Below are 25,648 nucleotides of genomic sequence, written 5' to 3'. Positions count from 1 at the left end.
AAAACAATACCAATGGTGAGATATTCTGTTTAATATACAAAATCTCACATACATATAAAGAACTTAGGCATTTTTGTGGCTTTACTGGAAACCATAGAAATCTTAATCCAATGTGATTGTGATTTTTTTTTTTTTTTTGCTGACCTGAAATTAGTAGTGTAAAAACTGATTATATTGACTTAAAAAATCAGAAGTTTAAGTTACAGATCCATAAGCTATGTGGCTAGTTTTGTGTTAAAATCATTGGGGTGAAACAAGCAGGCTATGCTGAGTATTTCACAGTATGGTATTTCATATTTTCAAATGATTTGCTAACTTTTGCCATGTAACATTTGTCACAAAATTAATTGAAAACACTGATATAAAAAACCCACTTTAAGTAACAACAGGAAGGCACATGATAAAAGGATGGTGAAGTGTTAAAAGTCTATTGCACGGTTTTGCAAGTGCTACCTTTCATAAGTCATCCTGTATAAATTGTAGTTTGTCATGTTAAAAAAAAAAATTAATTTACATGCATAGTTACAATCCCTAGTGCAAATTCAATCGTACTCAAAATATAGTCTTTTATGGAATTTCATAGTGATAGATTGGCTCTTGCTCAAATATGTAACCTTTTGACTCCATTTGTTACATGTGCGTTTGCAAGATTACATATATTTCATCTTAATCGATTAAATAGATGATGGAGGGATAGTAATATTGGTTCCTGCAATCAAGTTGTCGTCTTTTCCATCAATTAAAGGATCCCACTGATTAAAGTCTCTGTCCATATCTGGAAAATAAAGAGATGTGTTAGATATTGCAAACAAGTTTACAGTATTACATTACTGATGCAATTTTTTGGGGAAAAGTCTCCAGTTTAACATAACTCCACTGATTTGATCAAAATGGAGTACAACATTAATATTGTGAAATTGTATTACAATTTAAAATTTCAAATGTCTTACAGAGCTGAATTTTCAGCAGCCAGTACTAGCCTTCAGAAATCACTCTTATATGCTGATTTGGTGCTCAAGTCATTCATTTTTATCAATGTAGAAAAAAGTTGTGCTGCCTAATCTTTTTGTGGAAACATTATTTTAGGATTCTTTGATGAAAGTTTTTTTTTTTTTCTCACGTTTGATTAATTAGATGCATCTTTGTTGAATAAACACATTCAAACTTACTGACCCCAAACTTTTTAAAAGTAGTGTAAAAAAAAAATCTATAGAAAGTGAGATGAGGTACACTAACCCGAAAAAAGTAAATTAACTCACTTAAGTGGCGTTGAAGAAAAGCCAAAGTTGCTTTGTTGGAAAGATCCATGGCTATGTGTGGATCTATATCTCCTTTTAGCTTCATGAACCTTCCAATACACTTCCCGGTAAGAAATGTGAAATCTGGGAAGCTCTGATGGACTGTCCCTCTGCCAAAACACAGCACAGCACAATTAATTGAAGCACATTTTTCAGACTGAATTACAACTTGTAAAAAAAACAAAACAAAAAGGAATTACATACTTGATGGTTATCATTTTTCTAGAAAAGATGGCAGAGTCCAGCTTCTTCATACGGATGATATTCTCAATCCACTGGAATTTTTCAGAGTTAATAAAAAAGATTGGCTGCTTTACTCCAGGGAAGATCTCCTCATCCAGAGGAACCATCCAGGTGTCCAGTGCCACACCACAGCTAGGAAGCAACATTGATGACAGGATTAATCATTTGTTTTTTAATTTTTTCTTGCAAACTACATAGCACTACCACTGTGCTACTGTAATTAGTTTACCAAGTAAATGTGTCTTTTTTGGCTAGTTTAATTTGTTCTTAAAAAAAACCCCAACAAATTTATTGCTATGTTTTTTTATTATTATTAAATGATTCTCTCTTTGATGCAATTTTGAGTGCATGACAAGATTTCAAGTAGCATGACAGCATGTATAAAAATCTAAAAAACAGGAAACTTGCAGAGGGTTTCACAGACACCAGTGTGAAGGATAAAATAAAGGCCAACTGCACTAACTGAGAACATTGTTTCTCAGATTCCCTGATATAAGTTTATAATCTACCCACAAGATCTTGTAACACACAGACTGTTATGATATGTAAAGGTCACATGACTTTCTAGTCAGCTCAAAACATACTTGAATTTGACATCCTTGCTCAAACATTCGATCACCGTCGCGCCTCCAAAGGAATGTCCCATAATCGCTGTTCTAGACAAGTCCATGGAGTTCTGAAATGCAAGAAGGCTCGTCATCAGCAGACCGGAACTGAAAAATATAACTGAGCAGTTCTTAATTTGAACTAAACTAACTTAAACTAATTTTAATATTCACCTCCATTGCTGACAAATCAAAGTCACTCTGTAGTACGTTCTCCACAGACTTTCCTGAATTGATGTCAATGAGAATATCCAAGGCTCTGATGCATTCATCTGCTCTTTGCTTTACCTGAAAAAAAAAAAAAAAAAAAAAGATTAATTTGCATGGAACACAGACAGTTCTAGACAACGTAGAAATAATAGATAACGCTTATTGCTTAAAAGGATAATGATTATTGTTGGATTTTCCTTGCAAAACAACACAACACAAACATTTTTGGCTGCAAATATCACCAACGGGCCTAAAAATTTTAATGTGACTGTTTAGCATATCTGATATTCTTGATATCAGATGAGTAACGAGAGGATGATTTCCTCACTTGCTTGTTTCTAAGAGGAAACTCCTTTTCGTCTGGTTTCAACGGCCTGTAGTACATCCAAACCTCTTCTAGATTATCAGACACAGGCTTGGCTAGGTCACATGATGGATGCTTTTTTGTTCCTGGCTCAGTATGTTCTCTGAAGTAGAAAGTTGCAGAAGCAGATTCATCCCTGAAATTAAAATTTTTACATTTAAGTGAAAGAAAAACAACACATTACTATTAGTGATCTTGAGATTTTTAACAAGAGTGAGAATATTTAATGTTTTAGAGAAGCAAAATCACATTTCTAGTTAATGGACCCCAGAATGGATACAGATTTCCAGTCTGTAAATTAAACATATCCTTTTTTTTTTTCACATGTACATTTATAACATTATATTTTGTCTGTTTTTTTGTTTTTGTTTGTTTTTTACAAAGATGTTAAATTATATAATACGGTTAACGCTGATGCAAGAGTGTTTAAAATACAAGATTTAAAAAAAAAAAATACAAGATGAGGAAGTGATGGCAAACATGATATCTTTCTCTTTTGACAAATGTACTGTAATCAATCTCTCAATATTTTTTTTTTCCTTTTTTGGAAAGCCGTTGAAACAATATATATATATTTTTGCTATTGGGGCAAATGAGAAAATATATTTGTTATAATTCTCATTCACCACTATAGAAGTCAGAACTCAACTATAACAATTTGCACTTGGTACAACTAGTAATTAGATATAACAAATTTGAAAACTTTAGTTATAGAAAAAATTGTGTTCCCTACAATAGCAACACTACAAAGTATTTCCATTGCTACATTTCGATTTAAAGGGGTCATGAGCTGAGAAATTAAAATCTTTTGACAAATTGTTCTATAAAAACATTCTGTAAGTTTCAGAACTCAAAAATGTCTTGTTAGTCTAAAAACAGCTTATATTGAATGTACCACTTTATGAGGTAATAGTTTGGTTAAACCCCGCCTCCATAGAAAAAGATTAACGCTTGCTTCTTCATCACTGCCTGCTTAGCTCCACTCACCGATTCACACATGCAGTGTAAATACTTAAGAGAGGCAAACGCAGGTCTATGCAGAAACCAAGGGATAAAGATGCTCAGAAGAAAACAAGATGCTGTGCAGTGCCAAAGTGTGGAAAAAGAGTCTTTGCATAGATCCAACATTAGGAAAGAGTGGATTAGCTTTATTTTTAATGAAGTTCCACGCCGCATCAGTAAGAATTGGGTCCTTTGTTCACTACATTTTACTGTGGATTCATTCACAAACAAGGCACAATTCGACGCAGGATTTTCAGAAAGACTGATACTAAAAGATGATGCTGTGATGATTATATTGGAAACGACAGTAATGTTAACTGTTAACAGAGTAACTGTTTTTATTATGTGGCCACTATTGCTTTCCCTGTTATTACAGATTTTTTGATATACTGAGTATCTGTGCATTTTTAACCTAAATCATAGCAGCTTCCATCTGTAAAGGATATAGGCTGTCAAACATAAACAACTGTTAGCGAATCAAAGCAGTGGGTGTATACTTCTGAATCTACAATCCGACCAAGCCTATTCAAATATAGCATTGTGATGAGGGGAGTCAAAACAGGACAGAAAATAGCCTATTACTTCTAAATTATGTTTTTTTTAATGTAAAAATTTTGATAACATTATAAATGGACCTCAGGCAACAGCACAAAAAAGGCAGTTCACGACCCCTTTAATTTTAAGTCTAGTTGAATTCAGACCCTATTTCTTTTTTTTTTAAACCTGAAATGCAGTGTTTCACCAACACTGCTGTTCAGTGTTACTTGTCAGTCCACTGGTCAACACTGTTAAGAATGTGATGACCTAGTTTACACTATTGTTTGCATTCTTCTCACACACTTCGACTACTAACATACAAACACTTTCACTGGCACAGGGCAAGGAGAGTTTACTGAACAGCAATTGTAAACGAGTCAGTTTGTAGTAAGTGTAGTAAGTAATCTCTTATCTCAATATACTGGTCCAGTTGCAAAGAAAAAGAAAACTTTTATAGCTAATAAATTCCAATGGAAATCAAGCACCTGTGCTCCACAGCTGCAACAATGAAGCCCTGGGAAGCCATTTCAACGCATATGGCTGAGTACAATGTTCTGAAAATACAACACAAAAACACAGTGGCACTTTAAAACACTCAATCAAGGATTGACATCACGTTTGCTCCTGAATCTTCAAATCAAACACACCTGAAAGCTCCCAGTCCATGAGAGAAAATAATAACAGGATATTTCCCATCTGGTTTAAATGATGCATTCCAGGCTGCTGGGATTTTATAAGACCCTAATGCAAAACAAACACCACACACATAAATGTCCAAAGCATGACAACAGCGGCAACCAATGCTTTAACCACATCTCAAAGTGAGGAAGTGGCATGGTTGGCTGACATTTTCGAAGGGCTCAGCGCTCAACCAAAAATTCTTACCAAAGAGGTAGTTAAAAATTCTTTCACTTAGTGCTCTGCTCATATTCATAAAGTCTGCGAGGCCATTGAAATACTCCTTGCACGGGACCCAATCTGGCATATGAGGATTCTTGAATGCATGGCATGGATAGTAGAGTCTCAAGAATGCACCCTTGATGAAATATACATACATTGTTTAAACCTGATGATGACATACAGACAATTCAAGTACACTGAATTCAAGTGCATACTTACTTGGACTGTGTGCCCCACCATCAGGTCTGCGCATCCCACTTGGTGGGGTCCTTTTCCTGGCGGGATACCCAGAGTGTTGTGCCCGCTTGAATTACCCATTGTGCAAACAGCCAACCAGTTCCACTTAGGTAGAGACTTTAAACCTGAAAAACAAGATTACCACACTGTCACCACAGTTCATGACAGAGCATGACATGACATGTTTTAACAAGATACTTGACTCATCTCAGCTGGCACAGTTCTTGGTGCCTGACAACTTTTAGTTAACTCAGTGCTTTAACCATTCTGGTTTATCAGTCATATGAATACTGCTTATTAGAGAAGTAGCTCATGTGAGCTCACTGACTGTGCATGTGGGTGTAACAATGAAAGCCAATACTGTTATGTTTTACATAAATACAATATAAAAAGTTCAAACGATGGTCGGAAAATTAGAAAAATATGCAAAAACTTTTATGAAAATCAGTGACAAGATAGGAAGTGGCTGTCAATAGCGAAACCAGTGACAAAGACCAGCTTGTTTACTATTAGCATACAAGCCACTGCTATGACGAGGTGTCGAACAGCTGGTAAAAAAAAATAATTTCTTATGACTTACTCGACGTTGACTTGGACCATTCATATATCCTCTTGACCAGAGTCAGCTGAAAGAGTCTGCCAACAGAACACATCGACGTTAGCAAGGCTAACAAACATCGAATCTCAGCTTGAGCAGCAGGAGGAGCCTCGACTCGACTCAGAGTCAAAGATCCTGCTGAGTTTGAATCAGTGTGAAAATCGTACAGATTTTTTTGGGGGGAAAGTATTTTAAACAAATCTTTTCAGTGAATGATTCGTCGAAAGAATGATTCGAATTGAAAACACATCCCAGCGTTCTCGCCTTTAATGACAGATTGCAACGCAAGCCAATAGCATTCGAGTGCGGGCTTGTGAAGCAGCATTTCATTTGGTAGACTAACTGAAAGGAACACGCCCCTTCAATGAACAAACCAATTCAGAGTTAAGAATCGTTTCCAGAGTCTGAACTCTGAAGTTGAACAAGATTCGAAACGGCGAAACTGCTTAAAATGAAACACTGGAAATCTCGTCCACGAATGAACTAAACCAGTGGTTTTCCAACCGGTCCTGCGAGCACCCCCAGCACTGCACATTTTCTGTGTCCCCCTTATCTATCATTCACAACTGATTCAACTTATCAGATCATAGAGAATGAGAATGCAAGAACTGAAATGGGTGTTAGATAATGTGAAGGTGCTACTATGGTGCTTGCAGGACCGGTTTGAAAACCAGTGTACTTAAAAAAACAAAACAGATTTTCACGATCGAGGATCCACACGGCAGAGTCAAAAGCAGGCATATCGTTGGCTCGATTCATCACGTCATTTTGTGAAGAACGATGAAAGTAATTGTACCAAATAATTCTGAAAACGTAAAGGCTATTAGGCTATAGCCTATTTGTTACAAGTTTTTAATAAAGATTGTGAACAACTCCTTGTTTTGATTCTTCGAATCTTAAACTGATTCAAAAGATTCGAGTCACTTTTGATGAATCCAATCAACTCCATGCTACTTTAAAGCCTTCCTCGTGTGTTAATTGAATGCATTTAAATTCACACATTTTTGCTTTTAAAATCGTTGTATTGCCAAAGTTTTATCACAATTTTAGCACTTATTTGGCTATCATCTTGATTTATCTAATACAGACATAGGAATTCTGTTTTCTGTACTTTATAAATAGCCCAGTTCTTTTTGTTTCATTCAGTTACAGAAACATTTACTAGAATCTGGATTGCTTGAGCTGATTTTCAGTATGTTGGGCTGCATTGAGTTGCATAAGCTTTGCAAACTGCACATAATTTGCTAACACTCAGACACGTGTTCCTTGGGTTATAACAGTACTGTCAGCGGTGAGATGTTTCAAAGCCATTGTTCTAATAAACATGGTCAAAGGTTAAAGTTCTCTATATATAATTTAAGCAGTCACAATTTCTTGTACTCCAGATATTATCAGGATGCTTTTACCAAGGCTGCTTGTCTTTACAGTGCTGGCTGCAGCACTTCACGCTGTGAGTGAACAATTTTCTGAATTTATAATTTAAATTTGATAACATTTACACAGGCTTTGGACCCTGTTGACTGGTATCTCTAAATGCATTTAACCATATTCCTTCGATGACTTTCAGATTCCACTTTCAACTCGTATTCATGGTAAGACTTATGATTTTAATTAATTACTGTAAATAATACATTTTAATTCAATTCATCTAATTAATTATATAACACCATTTCTTCTACAGAGGTTGAAGATGAACCCGATTTTAACCCTTTCATCAATCTTGGTAATCTATATCAACTTTGATATATTACATTACACAACGAAGGCAACAAAGTTAATTTTAATACTACTGTATATTCAAATGCATACTTTAAGAATGGATTAATGTACAAATGCCTGAGGAACTTCTTTACAACCTTACTAAAAATTCATTTTTAACTTGTTTGTCAGGAGCAAAAACCCAGCTGATTGAGGGAGACATTGCCATACCTGTAGGTGCATAATCAATATATATATATATATATATATATATATATATATATATATATATATATATATATATATATATATATATATATATATATATACACACACACATATATATATATATATACACACACACACACACACATATATATATATATATATATATATATATATATATATATATATACATATATATATATATATATTTTTTTTCATGTGTTAAAATGTTCTTAATTTATCAGTATCTATTGTTGATTTTGAGAAGGTCTATTAAAATCTATCTCTTTACAGCCTGGCCGTGTTGGTCTTATTGACGAAACATACAGATGGAAGTTCCCTATTCCATACATTCTGTCTGACAGCCTTGGTAGGTGATTTTTCAGTTGCTTTCAAGTACAAAAACAGAAACTGACAAATCAGTATTTTAATATGACAATATGATAATATGGATAACTTATTTTCTTTTTACACAGACCTTAATGCAAAAGGTGCTGTTCATCAGGCGCTTGAAATGTACCGTCTAAAGTCCTGTGTTGATTTCAAACCCTACGAGGGCGAGAAGACATACATCAAATTTGAGAAGCGAGATGGGTATGTGTGAAGCCAACCACTAGAAAATACAAAATACAAATTTTGAGCATAAGCAGGTTCACACAGTATTTTGCCCCAATTTCAGTTCATCTGGGCCTGACACTAAGTGTGTACATGATGATAATAATAACAACAGATTTTTAAGAAACACATAGACTAACCCTAGCCTTCAAATAATGGTGCTCTTTAGGGGATTCAGCCATCAGAAAACATACAAAGTCAAATTTTATAAACAAATCACACTAACAGGACTTGCATTTGGTCGCAGGTGCTGGTCGTATGTTGGAGATCTACAGAATGGGCAGGTGCTTTCTCTAGGGCCTGGCTGTGATCATAAGGCCGTGATTGAGCATGAACTGCTGCATGCCCTTGGCTTTTACCATACACAGTCTCGCCAGGACCGAGATGACTATGTGAAGATCTGGCTAGATCAGGTCAATGAAGGTTAGTTTGTTTGGTGTCATTTGCTACAGCATGTAGTTTAATATTCATTACATACTCTTACAATTTAGCAGGTGCCTTTTTTATGTCACATATATTTTTGTTTTTTAGGCATGGAGCATAACTTCAACAAATATGACGACAGTTTTGTCACAGATCTAAATACTCCATATGACTATGAATCTGTCATGCATTATCGTCCATTTGCTTTCAACAAAGACCCCAATATTCCTACCATCACCACCAACATCCCAGAGTTCTTCAACATCATAGGGCAATACCTGGACTTTAGTGAGATGGACATTGTCAGACTGAATCGAATGTACAACTGCTGTATGTTAATAATGTTAATATAATGTATGGAATAGAATATATATACACATGTAGATGTAAACATATGAAACAATATATAATTATTTATAAACACTATTTATTTAATTATTATTTATTTGCTGCAGCCTCTTCTCTGACCCTGCTGGACCAATGCACTTTTGAAAACATAAACATTTGTGGGATGATACAGAGTTCCACTGATGATGCTGACTGGGTCCATCTTAAAAGCTCTCCTGGCTCCGAGGACCATACACTCAGTGGACAATGCAGAGGTTACAAATCTCAATCACCTGAAAAGTATCTTTTTTAAAATGGCTGCAGTTTAATCACATTCTTGCCTTGTGATTTTTAGATTTAGGATATACTGTGCACTTTGACACCTCCACTGGACATGCAGAGCAGTCTGCTCTCCTCGAGTCCCGCATCCTGTATCCAAAGAGGAAGATACAATGTCTCCAATTTTTCTACAAAATGACTGGAAGAGTAAAGGACAGGCTAGTAATTTGGGCCAAGATGGATGATGGAACCGGAACCGTGCGTAAATTAAAGAAACTCCACACAATCTGGGGTAATTGTTTGTCTTTTTGAACTTCTAGTAGCCTATATGTAGAACTTTTAATATCCATGGAATCTTAACACTGATTCTTTATGGTGAAAAAAGGATTCTTTAAAAAGTTATTATTATTATAATTTTTTTTTCCCAAAAAGCTGCATCTGAAATTGCATACTGTATATTAGGTACTACATTTAGTTTAAAAATAATAAATAGTATGTCATCTGGATATTTTCGCCCACTGATTTATGAATATGATGAATTTAGACATACCATTTAGCTACAATTACTAAATAGTATAAAAGTAGGCATATTCAGATGCAGGTTTTTTTTCTTTTTAAACGTTTAGAACTGAAAGGTTCTTTGTGTAACCAAAAATGTCTCTTTTTTTGGCATTGCTGTGAAAAACCTCCTTTGGTACCTTTGTTATTAATAGTGTATATTGCAGGAAAGCTATAAGATATGATACGCACAAGATTGTAAAATAATTTTAAGTCAACGTTCAAAGTCCGCTTATTCATTTATTTATTGTGTATAATCAAAACAACATGCTTAATCATTTACTATCTCTTAAATGATCCCTTATGTAATTGCTTATCATAAAATGAATGTGATGAAAACAAAAGGTTTTTCTCCCCCAGCTGATGAAGACAAAACATGGAAGATTGCTCATGTGCCGATACAAATAGGGGCAAAGTTCCGCTATGCATTTCAGGGAGTTAAAGGAGACCCCACTAACTCTGAAGGAGGCATATTCATCGATGACATCAGCCTGACAGAGACGCACTGCCCTGCCGCTGTCTGGCGCATCCAGAACTTCTCAGGCATCCTGGAAACAGCTGACTACAACACTGTGCTGAACAGCCCACGTTTCTATAGCCCTGAGGGTTATGGTTTTGGCGTTCAAGTACGACCACTGTCTGGTTACTCTGATTACACGGGCAACTACACTGGTCTGTACTTCCATCTGGCCAGTGGTGACAATGACATTGTGATGCAGTGGCCTGCTCTGAACCGCCAGGCCACCATAGTGGTGATGGACCAGGATCCAGACATTAAGCTGAGGATGTCCTCTGCTCGTAGCCTTACTACTGACATGAGCACAGGTATACTGAGAGTTATAGTGATTTGTATTGTGATTAAATTAATACAACAAAAACACATCATTTTTGTCTTCCTGTTCCCTAGTCAGTGGAGGCAAACTAATATGGGACAATCCAAGAAACGTTGGGACCTTTGACCCAAGTTGCCAGTGTTATCGTGGAGATTCATTGGGATGGAGGAGTTTCATAAAACACTACGACTTACGCAGACGGAATTACCTGAAAAATGATGACCTCATTATCTTTGTTGACTTTGAGGGTATGTTACACTGACTGTCACATTCGGTCTTAGACATTTATACTGTTATTGTCTAACGTATTTTTTTTTTGTGTCTTTTTGAAGACTTAACAAGCCTGATAAACAGTGAAGTTCCAATTGCACCAAAGGTTTGAGGCCAGTAAGTCTTTGCTAAGTTACGGTAAATATAGCAATTTTATTCTTATTGACCAAAAGCACTCACACAATTGAGTATTTTTTGGTTTAACTACCACACCTTTTGAATCTACTAATAATTCATTAGGAAATATCACTTTTTTGATAAATGAGTGATATATTTATGAAATCATATGAGAGAATTGACTTGTTTAATCTCTTGAAACAGGTGTCAAATTCTGAAGTCTGAAGAGAGAAAGCTGTGTGCATTGGGAGAACGTCATTCAAAACAATTTTTTAAAATGGAAGCATGGCAGTAAAATCTGTGTTTAATATACTCACACTGTTTTTAAGCACTCTCAATAAACTCTTAAATTACACTCTTTTGCCAAATTGTCATTTTAATGCAGTGAATAGTAGAGGTTTTGATACATATTGCACTGGCATCTGAAGTGATATACCTACATGCAGTTGAACCTTGTTTTCTCTGTGAGCTTTAATGTTAATGATATGATAATATCTTAATCTTATCTGAAATCTCCCTGATATGATATGACTGTATTCACCTATGTTTTAGGGCTGAGGTTAAACTCATCTCCATATCTTGGCCTGTAGTAAACCTAGACATTTGCAGATTAAATATCAAAAAGATCATTTACATATAAGCCTTTGGACTTGCCAACCGATGGTTTACCAAATCAATTCCACTAAATTAATTAAAATACATAAACATTGTAATGGCTGTTATTGATTATATTCATTACATATTTTTCATTTACATTTCAAGCATAATATGTATTTCCCCCTTCCATTCCAATGTTTATGATTGGCCATCAAATACAACATTGCTGCTCAAATATGGGCTGATTAAGATTAAATAATATGTTGTGCTTCATTGCTCATCAAATGATATGAGTGACTCTTTTGTAACAATGTGACCCTAACCATTCTGACCGATTTAACACCTGATACTGTTGACATAAAGATGGATACAAATAATAATAAAAATGATAGTGATAGAGAAGAGCTAAAATAGATAAAGAAGAGCTGATACAAGCAGTATAAAGACACTTCACTACACATGACAGCCCAGTAACTAACACTTTCCACGTGGGTCACTTCACCTGGTAATTGTCTCTAGTTTTCAGATCAAAGTTCCACTCCAATTCTGACTTTATAGATATGCTTGTATAAGTGTGTTAAAACCTGTTCTCCACTCTCGGAGTTGACATGGACTCTGTGTGGAGAATCATTTCCTTCATAGTACTTCTCATGCTCAAGGTATTTCAAACTTCATTTAATTATTGATATTTTTGGAATTTAAAACAGATGAACTGAACAGACTGAACTCTGGAAAAGCAAACACAACATATGTAAATATATTAATCTAATCTATAATCAATTTACCTTGCAGGGGCATGCCCTTCCAACTCAGTATGGTACAACACTTTAATGATCATGTTAAATTAAATGTTATCTATAGTATTTGTAGGGACTCTTATAGATATTTATGCTTTGTTAAATGTTAGGTGAGGATGCAGATGCAGGTGAATTACGGGAGGACATTCTTGAAATCAATTTAGGTCAGTAAAAAAAAGAAAAATGTATACTAAAAGTAACTTTATTATTTACATAAGTATCCTCTATGCAGTAAAATCCATATTATACATTGTATTTGTTCAATATGATTTTATACATTCAGATTCCCAAAGAGATTTGTTTGAAGGAGATATTGCTGGAGATGTAAGTCTTTCCTTTCAAAACAAAAATCCATTGTTCAAATCTCTATGCTTTTTGTTTTTTATATTTACTATTCAGTCTGATCATTACTAAAATTAATTCTTCCCAGCCACGGAGAAATGCAATATTAGATGAAAAAGCAAGATGGGAGTTTCCCATTCCATACATCCTTACAGATAGTTTGGGTGAGATTATTTTCTATTACGGCGAATGCAAAATCAACAAACTGATTTTCAAGATGAGAAAATTCATAAAGCTTCTCTTGTTTAGATCTTAATGCAAAAGGAGTGATTCTTCAAGCTTTGGAAATGTATCGTCTTAAGTCTTGTGTGGACTTTAAGCCCTATGAAGGAGAGAGCACCTACATTTCTTTCACAAAGCTGGATGGGCAAGTAAAATTCAGCCTTTCTGACATGTCACGAAAGTTGGAATGTCACATTTTTGATATTATATATTTCTTTGTTTTGTCATGGTTACAGATGTTGGTCATTTGTCGGAGACTTAAAGACGGGGCAGAATGTCTCTATAGGGGACAGATGTGACACTAAGGCCATTGTAGAACATGAACTTCTTCATGCACTGGGTTTTTACCATGAGCAGTCACGTTCAGACAGGGATGACTATGTTCATATCTGGTGGGATCAGATCATTCCAGGTTATTATTGCATCTATTATAATAATCTCTCTTCTGATATTTTGCTCATTACAGCTCATGCAGATTTGTGCATTGCATTGCAAAATTGTTGAGGAAGGATGGAAAATATGCACTTTTCTATTGTCACCTTCATTTGAGCAGGAAAGGAGCACAATTTCAATAAGTATGAGGATGATTTTATAACCGACTTAAACACGCCCTATGATTACGAGTCCATCATGCACTACAGGCCTCTGTCTTTCAACAAGGACCCTGATGTTCCCACCATAACCACCACCATCCCTGCCTTCAATAACATAATAGGACAGCGCTTAGACTTCAGTGTTCTTGATCTGGAGAGGCTGAATCGCATGTATGAATGCAGTAAGTTAGAACATGCTACAACTACCTCTCACAAACATTGACATATTTTGTGCATGTCTGAAAAGCAAATAAAACATAAACATTCCATACGTGCAGTATTGTCATGTCTACTTGGTTTCTTTCAGGTGCATCCCTCACTCTTCTGGATCAATGTGCCTTTGAGCAGATCAACATTTGTGGAATGATTCAGAATGATGAGGATGATGATGACTGGGTCCAGACTTCAAGCTCTACAGATGTAAAGGACCACACACTTGGAGGGCAATGCAGAGGTAAGGAGAAACTTTGAGAATTTCAGTTTAAATTAAAAGAATAAATCATAGTCAGGGCTTAACAATAATGATTTTTATATATATTTTTGTTGGAAGTTACATTACCAAAAATATAACAGATTTCAAATAATAATAATAATGTCCTGGTCTAAACGACATTTCCAAGACTATCCTATACTCATGCAATTTAAGTTTTCTTCTGTTTTAGCAAACTAGTTAGCATTATTTTATTTTTATTTAAAATAAGCACAATTTGAAACTTTCCTCTTGAAAATGATTAAATGTAAATGTAAATATTAAAAGTCCAAATGTTTATTAATGCCATTTTGCATAAACACTATGATTCATTGTTATTAGATGCTGGCTATTATATGAAGTTTGATACTGCTAACAAAGCTGAGGGACACAGTGCTTTGCTGGAATCACGGATTCTTTACCCCAAGAGGAACCAGCAGTGCCTTGAGTTCTTCTACAGGATGAGTGGAGACCCTGGTGACCAGCTTATCATTTGGGTCAGAAGAGATGATGGGGCCGGAAATGTTCGCAAAGTCAGCAAAGTTTACACATTCACGGGTCAGTTTTAATGCAACATAGAGACCCTATGTAGCCCCGCCCCTTTTCAGTACTGCGCTCATTATTCTCTGTCTTCCAGATACATACTGTACAGGGCTGTGTTTCCCAAAAGCATCATAAGCCTAAACTGATTCCATTGGTGGCAATGGGTCTACGATGCACTTATGCTCATTATGCTTTTGGGAAACACAGCCCAGTACATTATATATAATATAGTTAATATTTGTTATATATTGAATATTGTGTGGCTTTTCGATTTCTTCAGGTGATGGGGAGGAGTCATGGAAAATTGCACACGTCTCTCTAAATGTTGAGGAAAAGTTCCGGTATTTCTTCCAGGGTATTGTTGGCTCCAACAAAACATCAGGAGGGATCTTTGTAGATGACATTACTCTGACTGAAACATCATGCCCAAATGCTGTCTGGAGGATCCAGAACTTCACCAATCTCCTTAAATCGGTCCCACATGGTGAAAGAGTCCAGAGTTCCCGTTTTTACAACTCTGAGGGTTATGCTTACGGAATTAATGTTTATCCAAACGGCAGGAAAGGCTCATCTGAAGACTTTGTTGGAATCACATTTCACCTCTTTTCTGGCGAGAATGATGCAGTTTTAGAATGGCCTGCAGAGAATCGGCAAGTCACTGTATCGGTTATGGACCAAAATCCAGACACAACACTTCAAATGTCTAACAGCAGAAGCTTCACCACTGGTGTGTTTATCTGTCTGTCTGTCCCTCTTGTTATATATTCCAGTTTGATATCACTTTGCAGGACTTAAGGATTTATGATTTTTCAATGATTTAATGAAATCACTAACTTAGATGCTGAGTCGCGGTGGAATAAACCATCTTCATTTGAAGAATGGGATGAAAGTTGCTTTTGCTACAGAGGTCCAGAGTTTGGCTGGGGCACATTCATCTCGCATGATCAGCTCCGCAGGAGAGACTTCCTCAAGAACGACGACCTGATCATCACTGTTAATTTTGATGGTGAGAATCTTCTTAAATGGAGATATCAGAAAATCTGAATGTAGTGCAAAACTGTTTCACCCATCCCCATAATCACTACAGTATATTTTGATAACTATAGTGATAAATATATTTGCTAACTGTTAGAAGTGTGATCTTTTACAACCAGATTTGGCACATCTTTTAAGATCAGAAGTTCCAATCAAAGCTGGCCTCTCAAGCGACCCTCAATCTGTAGAAGAAAGCTATGACAGACCAAAAGTCCGGCAGCCACGAGCGATCAGTGACCCATGTCAGCCAAACCCCTGCCATAATGGAGGTGTGTGTGTCCTACATCGGGGGAAACCAACTTGTAGGTTAGTGCACCTAAATCTGACTGTTATCTCACCTTATTTCAATATGAAACCACAGTTTGCTGTTTAAGAAGTGTGTCGGGTTGCATCACCTGATTACATCAGGAGATCATTTGGCGTAAACTTGTGCCAAACAATTCCACTGTGATGACCTCTAACATGAGCAGCCAAAGGATAAAGACAGTCTGTTGTTTAAGAATAAAAAATGTATTGTGTTTATGTGGCTTATACAGTATGTTGACAGTTATATGCATTCTGCAGGTGTGTCTCTGGACAGGCCATTGTGTACACAGGAGACACCTGTGAGAAACAGCACATCGATGGAGGAATTCTGGGAGTTCTGATCGGTGGTGCTGCAGGAACTATAGCTCTTACTGCCGCCATTATAGCTGTGATCTACAGGCAGAACTAAACCTATGTCATCATATTTGACATCTGAATAACACCACTCTTTGATAAGCAAAGTATTTTATTGATGAATCATCTTACAATAAACATCTTTATTAACAATCCTATCTCTCTATTTTTCCATATCCCTTTACAACAAACAAGGAAACAGGTCTAACAAGAGAAAAAACTAAAAAAAAATATGTCAAGCTCAAGAAGAGTGCTTAAGAGCTGTTAAAATAACTTTGGTTCTTCGGATATTTAGTCACAATTACTAAATAGTACATAGAAGTTGATGTCATAGTTCCTTATGTTTTGCGAAATAGAAGCAGAGCTAAAACTAAGTAGCTTACAACCAAGCTTTGTGACCAATTTTTACATTGCATGTAGAGAGACATATTTACCAGACATGTAGAACAGTGTTAAATAAAAGACAACAAACAATCAGGGTAGAAAACTATAGATAATTGCTACATATATACAGCAGCACTTGTATTCACAATCATGAACATCTATATATATTTTGTTTTTAAATCTGTTTCTCACTGTTTGTTCCTAATGTTATTCAGTAAATAAAAAGGGATGACCACAGCCTACACTTTGTTCCATAGATGCTAAGTCTTTTAGAGTACTTTCAGGTCTTCACCAAACAGTTGTGCTCCCTCTTACATTTTTGTTGCTGCTGTGGGTTCAGACGTGGATGAGTATCCTGTAATTTTTTTTAACATGTTTTTTCTGCAATGCAAATTGGAAACAGAAAATACATTGAGGAAATTTCTTAAGAATTTTGATTTTCTTTTGTAAAGATGCCTTTGAAGTTGTTAAATAATGGATGAACACCGACTCTGACTCCGTTATGGAAGTGAATTGAATAAACATTGACTGACCTGATTTGAATAATGCTTTAGAGCTTAGTTTAATTAGTTTAATAATTGATTAATTTTTCAACATTTAGATTGCTACTGAATTTAATTAAATCAATATTTGAAACAAACTGGGTTGAATAATGAAAAGGTTGTCTTTTGTAGAGCTGCTTTACAGCTGGAATGGGATGTGCTATTTTCCTGTTTATTGCTGTGAAGCTGCTTTGAAACAATCTGCATTTTTTCAAGCTCTATATAAACAAATGCTGACATAAACACTCTTGGTTGTAAATCAAGCAAGGAAATGAATGTACATCCAAACACTTACCCTGTGTGCATTTACTTGTATGGATCATTTATTTTGTGGTTGTTACTGTTCCTTGATCTTTTGCTGATTTCTGATGGAAGGAAATCAACATTGAATATTTTTAATCATGATTTTATTATTATTAGTAATATATTTTGAATCAAGAATTTGATGCGTTCCCCACAACTTACCCCCAGAACTATTCTCAGTATTTCATCTCGGACCTAAAAAAAAGAAAAGAAAAAAGAACATGAGTGTCCTGTGGTGCTAACTCTACAAATAGCTGTAATGTCAATTTCAGTGCATACCCTTTTTTCTGCAAAACATCCTGTCAACAAGATGAAGAAGCCCTAGAAGGAATAGATGATACAGAGGAATCAGCTATAAATGATTTAATACATCTATTGTAATTATTTAAGTTTTATAATTTGCATGTAAAGACTGGTTTAAATACCTGCAGGGAGTTGACAATGGTGAATGCGTAATGCACTACGTATGTAATAAACTGTGTAAAGTCGTCCATCAGAAACACAAAAAGCCCCAGAATCCAAGTCCCACCAAAAATAGGCGTGAGAAAGATAACCACTTTGATGATGCTTTTCGCCGCTTCTTTGTCTCCCTTTTTGTTGCTCTCAGCTCCAGACGGCTTCAAAACGGTTGCAATGACCACCACCATGGAAAACACATTCACCAGCACGATGGTCCCGACTGGGAAGAGAAATGCGTGGATGGATCCCTGCATGGCTGACTTATAGGTAAGCCAGCACGTTTTAGAGCTGTAGTATGGGATGTCCTTTGTTTGGTCGTAGTACACATATGTAACAGCCACAGTCACTGTCGGACAAACATAGCCAATGGTGAATCCGAGGATCATGTACATCTTTTTTCCGATATGACTGAAGACGAACATGAGCTGGTGAACCAACATGACGCTCAGACACAGCATCCAAAAGAACATCGCAAGGAAGAAGTAATGCTTCGCCAACACCAATACCAGGCACAGGGATTCATTTAGGATTGATGGGAAGGAGGAAGCTAAGAAGCTGCAGTCTGCCAAAAGCAGACACAGAGAGATGTTGAGGAGAGCAGTGTGCCGGAAGTGGGAAAGGTTGGATTTGACTACGGCTTTCCAGACCAAACACTCGATGATGATGTATACGATGAGAGAGCAAATGGAGACTCCCAGTCCAACGTACGTGAGCTGATCTAGAAAAGGCATGCTTACTGCATGCTTAGACATGAGCATGGAGAAGGAGGTGAGATGGTTGCATTGACAGTACGCAAGGTTCCCAGAGCCTTTAACAAATTCGCAGCCCTCATCTGACCATCTTTTCTCAGTAACGTTCCAGAAAACGCAGGTCATCTTAGTACTGCCGCCCTGTTCATTCGGAAAAGCCATTTTTATGTTCACTGATGACTGAGTGTTGTTCTCAACTGTGCTGGATACAACTATGCTAGGAAAAGTTGAATCCTCATAGCCCAGCTTTGGCATGCGGTTGGCCAAGCTCTGTAATCCTACTGTTTTCACCATATCTGCTGTTGCATTCAGCTCAACATCCACATTGAAAACGGTTCTGTTGCAACTGCTGCCGTTTCGGCAGATCTGAAGCTGAATATTTGTGGAGTTGTAGCCTTCGCTGGCATTTATTCTGATGTTTTTCACGAGACCTTCAACGGATGACAGATATTGTGTGGCCACTGAATTGCTCTCTTCCTTGTCTCCCACATCCCAGGTTACATTCAGCATGCTGCTGGCTGAGTCGATGAAATCCTATAAGAGAACAGATTTGTTTTTACTGTAACTGGTAACTGTGAATAGAGCTTAAAGAATAGATTTTCTTTTACTGTAACTGGTAACTGTGAATATATTAACAATTTTGATAATGATGGAACCTGAGATGCATTTCAAGACTGTAACATGATGAAATTATATTGATTTAATATACTGTGTTAATCAGTTTTTTTAATTATCTAATTATATATTTATCAAAAGTAAGTGAAATGGATGAAATGCTTACTGCAAGAAGGTTCTCGCCTAGTGGCATGTTTGCTGATGCCTTGTTCATAGTTTCGAAAACAGAAACTGCTGCCTTGACATCACCAAAAGTGTTATCACTGTCATCAACTGTGTTATTTTTCAAGCTCTGAAAGATAAGCTGAGCGCCTTCTTGTGTTGCTCCAAGTCCTTTTTCAAAATCCTGGAGAGAGATCAAAATGAGACATTTCCACAATAAAGGCACAGTTCAGATGCTATGATTACCTCTTCTAGATTTGCATACCTTTGCTTGCAAAGCTACACTATTCAGGATTGCTTTAACACACAGAGAGACTTCTTCCCCCCATTGTTTTCCATTGCATTTGCGTTTCATTATGCCCTGTCTCCCAGGCGCAGTGCAATCTATACTGGCTGTTTCATTATTCTTTGTTTTTGGCCATATTCTATCATCAATTTTGTCCTCTGCACAAAACATGTCACTGGCTATAAAAACAAACAAACAAACAAACAAAATGAATCATCCATTCATTTTTTTTTTTTCTATTACTTTGCCAGTAACCAAAGGGTTTTGGACAATGACATATACACTTGCATTAGTAAAACATGACTTTCAGTACTTACGGTAAATGATTGGTACTTTTATTGTTTGATTTCGCAGCTGACCCAAAGAGTTCTCTAAAGTGCAACTGGCATCAAGTGAACTTGGTTTGCTTGCCGCTACACAGTCAACAGTGAATACCGCTGTATAACTGATTATTCCATTGATTTCTGCAAAAGATAGGTATCCTTTTTTTTTATCTGTGTTCGCTTCCAATTATGTATAAGTACAATATTCATGTAACATATGTAACAATGTGGATATGCTAAGCTTCTATCTATCTATCTATCTATCTATCTATCTATCTATCTATCTATCTATCTATCTATCTATCTTTTTTTTTTTTTTACTATTCTTCTAATAAAATGATTTCATTCATTCATTTTAAAATGTGACATATATCTAACTCCTTTTTTGGGGGCCACTGCAAGGCACATTTTTGAAGTTTGCACATTTTCATCATGTTTAATGAAACATGTTTACATTAGCGATACTTGGTAAATTGCTTCATTATAAAAACGATTAAAACTAAAACTATGTCTACATAAATATAATATAAACCTTGTGCGACTTGCAGACTCAACTGATCATCTGCTGTAGATAATAAAAAGTCAGCCTCACGTTCCATCGAATGAGAGATTTATAATATAATTATACCTGCTTTACTTGCTGAATTTTCAGTATTTCCGAGTTTTAGCTTTGCTGTGTAGGTTTCAGTGCTGTTTTCGATGGTACATGCGATGCTGACTTGGGTGGATGTTGATGCAGAACAGTCTGCAGTTTGTGGATTGCTTGTCACATTAATGACCTCTGGCAGCAGTGCAATTTGAATAGGTGCTATGGCCATGTGAGCTAAGTTCCCTGAGACAAAAAGGCAGCTGTATATTCCTGGAATATCAAAGAAATGATAAATTAGCACAACAAGTCACAATATAGTTAATGGAATCCTGCTTTATTCACATGATAGGATTCAACACACCTGACCAGTATCCATTTGTCTTGAGCAGTGTGACTGTTGAGAGATCTGTACAAGTATCTGACAGCTGTACTTCACTTCCTGGTCCCAGAATCAAAGGGTCCTCATCATCTCTGGACATCTGCCACACGCACTTGCTCATAGCTTCGATACTGGTACAGTTCAGTTGTTGTTTTGAATTATAACACACTTTTCCTGTAGGTGCCTCCATGTATACCATGCCTGCAAAAGATAAGAAAGTACTGTGGTGGTAAAAATTTGGGTAGGAATGGCTGGATAGATTGAACAAGTGGCCAAAAATACTAGTGCAAGTGTTTTACCTAGAGACCTAACACTGAGACTGTAAACTGATTTTTGCGTCAACAGCGTAGCAATTATGCCTTGGACTTTGCTGGTGGAAAACACAGAACTAAGAGACACTGTGAAATTGTGAGCGTACGTACTTAACCCTGTGTAACTGTGTGACAAAAGAGAAGAAACGTGATGTTTTTGGTTAGAAATCATCATAAATGGCATTAAAGAGGAAATGAAAATAATGATAGGAAGAAAGATCTCACGTGGTGCTTTGGATAGTCAGTGAGTTGAAGGCATTCAGCACATTAAAAGCACTCAGCAACTGAAAAGCAAATATGTTAGGATGATGAGTATAGAGCTTTGTCATAAATGAATAAATAGCTGCTCTGTATTTTTAGGATTACGTAAACTTTTCACTTATTTCACTAATATCATAGAACTTTATTATATGGCGCTCTCTATACATGACTTGGTGTGTAACTAAAGATACTTTTACACTTTCATATGGACCCTTTTCACAGACTGAGTTTTTGTATTTTTACTTTTGCATAAAATTACAAATCCGACCAAATTCTTTAATATGGAAACCAAATGAACCCACATCATACAACTGACCTGAGACCAGTTTAAACCATTAAACACTCATCAAATTACCAGATCAGAGCCACCTGGTGGCGAATGATCAGAATGTTGAAATGTTTCGAAACCAAGTTTTAAAAAAGTATGACATAACAATGCCTCATGTGGAGAAATCACATGGCTTGGCGACTTTGACACAAGCTGCATTCCACTGATTCCAACCAAAAGATGTTGCTAGGCCATTTGTACTGTATTTTTAGTGGACTTTTGTTATTTTAGAACAAGCCTCAAGATAGCATACAACAAAAAACTATTAAGAAATTTAACTTATTTCATCTCAAAGAAACATTTAGATTCCATGTCTTTATTTAGTGGTGTGTAGCCATGTAATAAGCAGGATAATGTATGGCCTTTGGGTCTCTCATCACTTCAAAATAAATCCCTATGCGTCAGTGTCTTGATCGCTGTGTGGGTTTTTATTTTGCTATAGTGACCTGCTGACTGTACATTATCTCTTACATATTTAATATTATATTATTCCGTTTTGTAGCTGCTTACAGATAGCTACTGCCTTTCACAACGAATGATCATTTCAAATGAGGAGATGTACACGTACCGTGGCTTCGACTGTTGCGTTGCTCCCAGTGAGCATGCCAATGAGTGAAACTGTAGGGTAGCAGCAGTGAGACAATCATAAATGCTGTAAATTATGAACTGACTTTAATCTAAATTTAAGACAACTTACCGTTCATTTTGGGCAGACACAGAGGTGTGTAGGTTGATATATTTGCCACACATTGTTGCACATTGCAGCATTTATTTACACTGTCACAAACAAGATTGCTCCAAACATAGTCTGTTCCACACCAGCATGTTGAGTTTTGGCCAATTATCTCACACTCTACAGCAAACATATGTGAACATATACACATATTTATACACACACACACACACACACACACACAAAATGCATATTTATTCTGTAAATGAAATGTAATCTGTCAAACTGGAATTTTTATGCATTTAATCCTTATTCTTAAAAGCCTTATCCTATTCCTTTTTACTGTTAATTACTGTCTATCCTGAAATGTTTTGATACCGATAGACTTGTGATTAAAAACAGAATAAACACTGTCTCAGAAAGCATAAACCATTACTCACATCATGGTAGATTTAACGTACCTGCTGCTATTTCAGCGCCTGTGATAGTTACTCCCGTTGTATCCAGAACAGTCCCTATAAGTCCAGGCAGATAGACTCCCACATTTAAGGTTTTATTTCCCTCAATCATGATCTCTGCCCAATAGGTCACCTCTGTGGACCCTGAAAACATATAAATTGTAAAATCATAAATCTGCTGCACTTTTTCTTGGTGTGTGCTATAACTCTTTATAGTTTGTGGATTTTAAAATTAGATTGTGGAAAAGATTACGTCTGGTCAAATGAAAACTTACCCACATTTGAAGGCTGTTGTGTAACAGAAGAAGAAAATAGTTAGTACCTTTGTTCTGCTTCTGCTTTTTAGTTTTTAATCATAAACAATTGATAATGTGTACCAACAAGAATGGAATTCTTACAGTATGTATTAGAAAAAAACTGTAAGGCATTGAGTCAACAATACATTTAAATGAATTTGCAGCACACAGGAGTATGTGACAATCAGGCAATTATTAATGATTTGTATTATTCAGGATAAAATCTGTTGTTTTGTAATACTGCCTTTATAAACTTACTTGGCCAAACATGAATAGTGCAGCAAAAAGCAGCATTCCTGCACCAGAGAGTGTCTTGATCCTAAAGAGGTTAGATTGGATTTTTGTTTTTTAAATACAGTCACAAACGTAGTCCTCTGAAAGAAACTTACAAGTGAAACCTTTCTCTGAACTTGAGTGAAATTGTTCTCAAATTTATATTTATACTATTTTATATGATAATACAATAAACTGAGGCATGTAATATCTTGCTTAATCAAACGGCAAAAAACACAACTTCACCAAAGCTAAAGGCTGCCTTCAAAAGCAGCAGTTAAATACATTCACATGGAACATTATTTTCAATAATTGTCACATAAACTGAACAATGATCTCGCATATCAAGTTTGAAGATCAAAAAATAAAAAATAAATTAAAAAAAAAATCAATAGATTTAATTAATTGAATCCAAATGACACAATGATAATTAAAATGATCAACATATATTGAAAGATGAGTTTTTTTTTTTTTTAATAAGAGCCTTAGTATTCTTATTTATCTGCTTTTGCTATAAAATATCAACTACAGATTATATAAACAAAAGTACTGACCTTATAATCTGCATTTTAAAAGAGATGATCCGCAAGTTTTAAGCAATTTTATCTGTCATTACAATGTTCCCTGTGAAGAACAAGTTTCCAGAGTGAAAGGTGGTGCTGAATGAGAATTAAAGAAAGTTGACGAATGCAGTGGGGCTGGTAAAAGCTAATTTACAAAGCTCACTCTTACATTTGCATTTTACATTCCCCAAGTCCATAGGCCACCTGGATAAGTTAGCACACGATAGTCATGGCTTCAGACTTTCCATTGAGATTTGGCTAACAAATGTAGCTCAGAGCTGCTTTGTCCAACTATATTTGCTAGATAGCCATTTGTGACTGATTTAGATAAATCATTTTCATGTTATACATGCTGTACTTTTAGAAATAAGACTTCTAGACTTAATAAGTTCTGCTGTTTCTGACTATTGAATGCCGGGTGGCCGATGTACGAAATTGTTTCAATTAAAGCTTCTTTTTCTTTTTCATTTGTTGTTTTAAACCACCAGTGTTGTGGTTATGTTTTCCTGTTATTTTGACCACAACCGTATCCAGCTCATCTAACTCACATATGACTATGGTAATATGTGGTAACACACAGGAGCTCCACCGACCATGTTTATTTAGCATGAAGGGTGAAAACACTGAGCCTCATTATTTGGCTGTGGTGGAGAACATGAATATGGACAGTTGTGTAATGTTATGTAAAGACAGATTTAAAGGGTACAACATTATTAGGGAATTAAAAAGCATCAGTGTTAATGGGCATGGTTTTCATCATGCACAATACAAACTCAAATCAAACTGCTGTTATTATTGACATCATACCTTCTGTGTCCAAGTACAACTTTACAGATTCAAAAGGTTTGTTTTCTCATCAAAACGTTACTGTAAACATGACTACTGTAAATACACTACCGTAAACATATATTAATTTAGTATAACATTAAATGAAAGTAAAGGTTTTAAGAACAATTTATTGTTAGGGAACACACTTGCAAATTAGATTCTTATTTTCTTCAAATGCATTTGTTTGTTAAATAAGCATCCATGGAAATCTATCTATTTTGCATTCTCATTCAAAATTCCATTCAAGAAACCATGTAAAATGTAAGCTG

The 25,648-nt window shown here is 35.9% G+C and overlaps 4 protein-coding genes across 5 annotated transcripts; 2 read left to right on the top strand and 2 right to left on the bottom strand.

Moving 5' to 3' along the window:
• Nucleotides 1–122: 122 nt before the first annotated feature.
• On the bottom strand, nucleotides 123–6,250 carry LOC113062855 (platelet-activating factor acetylhydrolase). The gene is made up of 11 exons (XM_026232882.1): nucleotides 5,977–6,250; nucleotides 5,379–5,521; nucleotides 5,145–5,295; nucleotides 4,907–5,000; nucleotides 4,745–4,813; nucleotides 2,685–2,856; nucleotides 2,321–2,434; nucleotides 2,126–2,217; nucleotides 1,503–1,673; nucleotides 1,260–1,408; nucleotides 123–775 (listed from the first exon to the last, which is right to left on the bottom strand). Exons 1-11 carry the CDS (start codon nucleotides 6,047–6,049, stop codon nucleotides 675–677), a joined length of 1,329 nt encoding a protein of 442 aa, XP_026088667.1. The 5' UTR covers nucleotides 6,050–6,250; the 3' UTR covers nucleotides 123–674.
• A 1,062-nt stretch (nucleotides 6,251–7,312) lies between these two features.
• mep1a.1 (meprin A, alpha (PABA peptide hydrolase), tandem duplicate 1) lies at nucleotides 7,313–11,694 on the top strand. Of its 2 annotated transcripts, none has more exons than XM_026232881.1 (14): nucleotides 7,313–7,444; nucleotides 7,562–7,586; nucleotides 7,676–7,717; nucleotides 7,885–7,925; nucleotides 8,212–8,287; nucleotides 8,394–8,511; nucleotides 8,780–8,955; nucleotides 9,064–9,285; nucleotides 9,411–9,557; nucleotides 9,638–9,853; nucleotides 10,480–10,944; nucleotides 11,027–11,200; nucleotides 11,285–11,339; nucleotides 11,544–11,694. In XM_026232881.1, exons 1-13 carry the CDS (start codon nucleotides 7,391–7,393, stop codon nucleotides 11,332–11,334), a joined length of 1,806 nt encoding a protein of 601 aa, XP_026088666.1. In that variant the 5' UTR covers nucleotides 7,313–7,390; the 3' UTR covers nucleotides 11,335–11,339; nucleotides 11,544–11,694. The 2 variants fall into 2 exon arrangements, with proteins under 2 accessions (XP_026088666.1, XP_026088665.1); XM_026232880.1 differs by having other exon boundaries at nucleotides 11,285–11,360.
• A 453-nt stretch (nucleotides 11,695–12,147) lies between these two features.
• Nucleotides 12,148–16,752, top strand: mep1a.2 (meprin A, alpha (PABA peptide hydrolase), tandem duplicate 2). The gene is made up of 14 exons (XM_026232879.1): nucleotides 12,148–12,595; nucleotides 12,729–12,753; nucleotides 12,844–12,897; nucleotides 13,017–13,057; nucleotides 13,164–13,239; nucleotides 13,325–13,442; nucleotides 13,534–13,709; nucleotides 13,851–14,072; nucleotides 14,198–14,344; nucleotides 14,702–14,917; nucleotides 15,183–15,629; nucleotides 15,780–15,908; nucleotides 16,057–16,243; nucleotides 16,502–16,752. The coding sequence occupies exons 1-14, from the start codon at nucleotides 12,545–12,547 to the stop codon at nucleotides 16,650–16,652; spliced, it is 2,040 nt and encodes a 679-aa protein (XP_026088664.1). The 5' UTR covers nucleotides 12,148–12,544; the 3' UTR covers nucleotides 16,653–16,752.
• Nucleotides 16,753–17,350: 598 nt separating this feature from the next.
• Nucleotides 17,351–25,392, bottom strand: LOC113062850 (adhesion G-protein coupled receptor F3). Its single transcript, XM_026232878.1, has 18 exons — nucleotides 24,543–25,392; nucleotides 23,974–24,034; nucleotides 23,695–23,707; nucleotides 23,423–23,563; nucleotides 22,986–23,141; nucleotides 22,857–22,906; nucleotides 21,925–21,983; nucleotides 21,688–21,824; nucleotides 21,371–21,589; nucleotides 21,049–21,279; nucleotides 20,415–20,561; nucleotides 20,077–20,276; nucleotides 19,816–19,995; nucleotides 18,252–19,568; nucleotides 18,106–18,147; nucleotides 17,989–18,021; nucleotides 17,819–17,888; nucleotides 17,351–17,362 (listed from the first exon to the last, which is right to left on the bottom strand). Exons 1-17 carry the CDS (start codon nucleotides 24,554–24,556, stop codon nucleotides 17,847–17,849), a joined length of 3,042 nt encoding a protein of 1,013 aa, XP_026088663.1. The 5' UTR covers nucleotides 24,557–25,392; the 3' UTR covers nucleotides 17,351–17,362; nucleotides 17,819–17,846.
• Between the last annotated feature and the right edge of the window lie 256 nt (nucleotides 25,393–25,648).

Source organism: Carassius auratus, chromosome 45 (genome assembly GCF_003368295.1).
Source record: "Carassius auratus strain Wakin chromosome 45, ASM336829v1, whole genome shotgun sequence".
Classification (NCBI taxonomy): Eukaryota; Metazoa; Chordata; class Actinopteri; order Cypriniformes; family Cyprinidae; genus Carassius; species Carassius auratus.
This window is presented reverse-complemented; position numbering and strand designations above follow the sequence as displayed.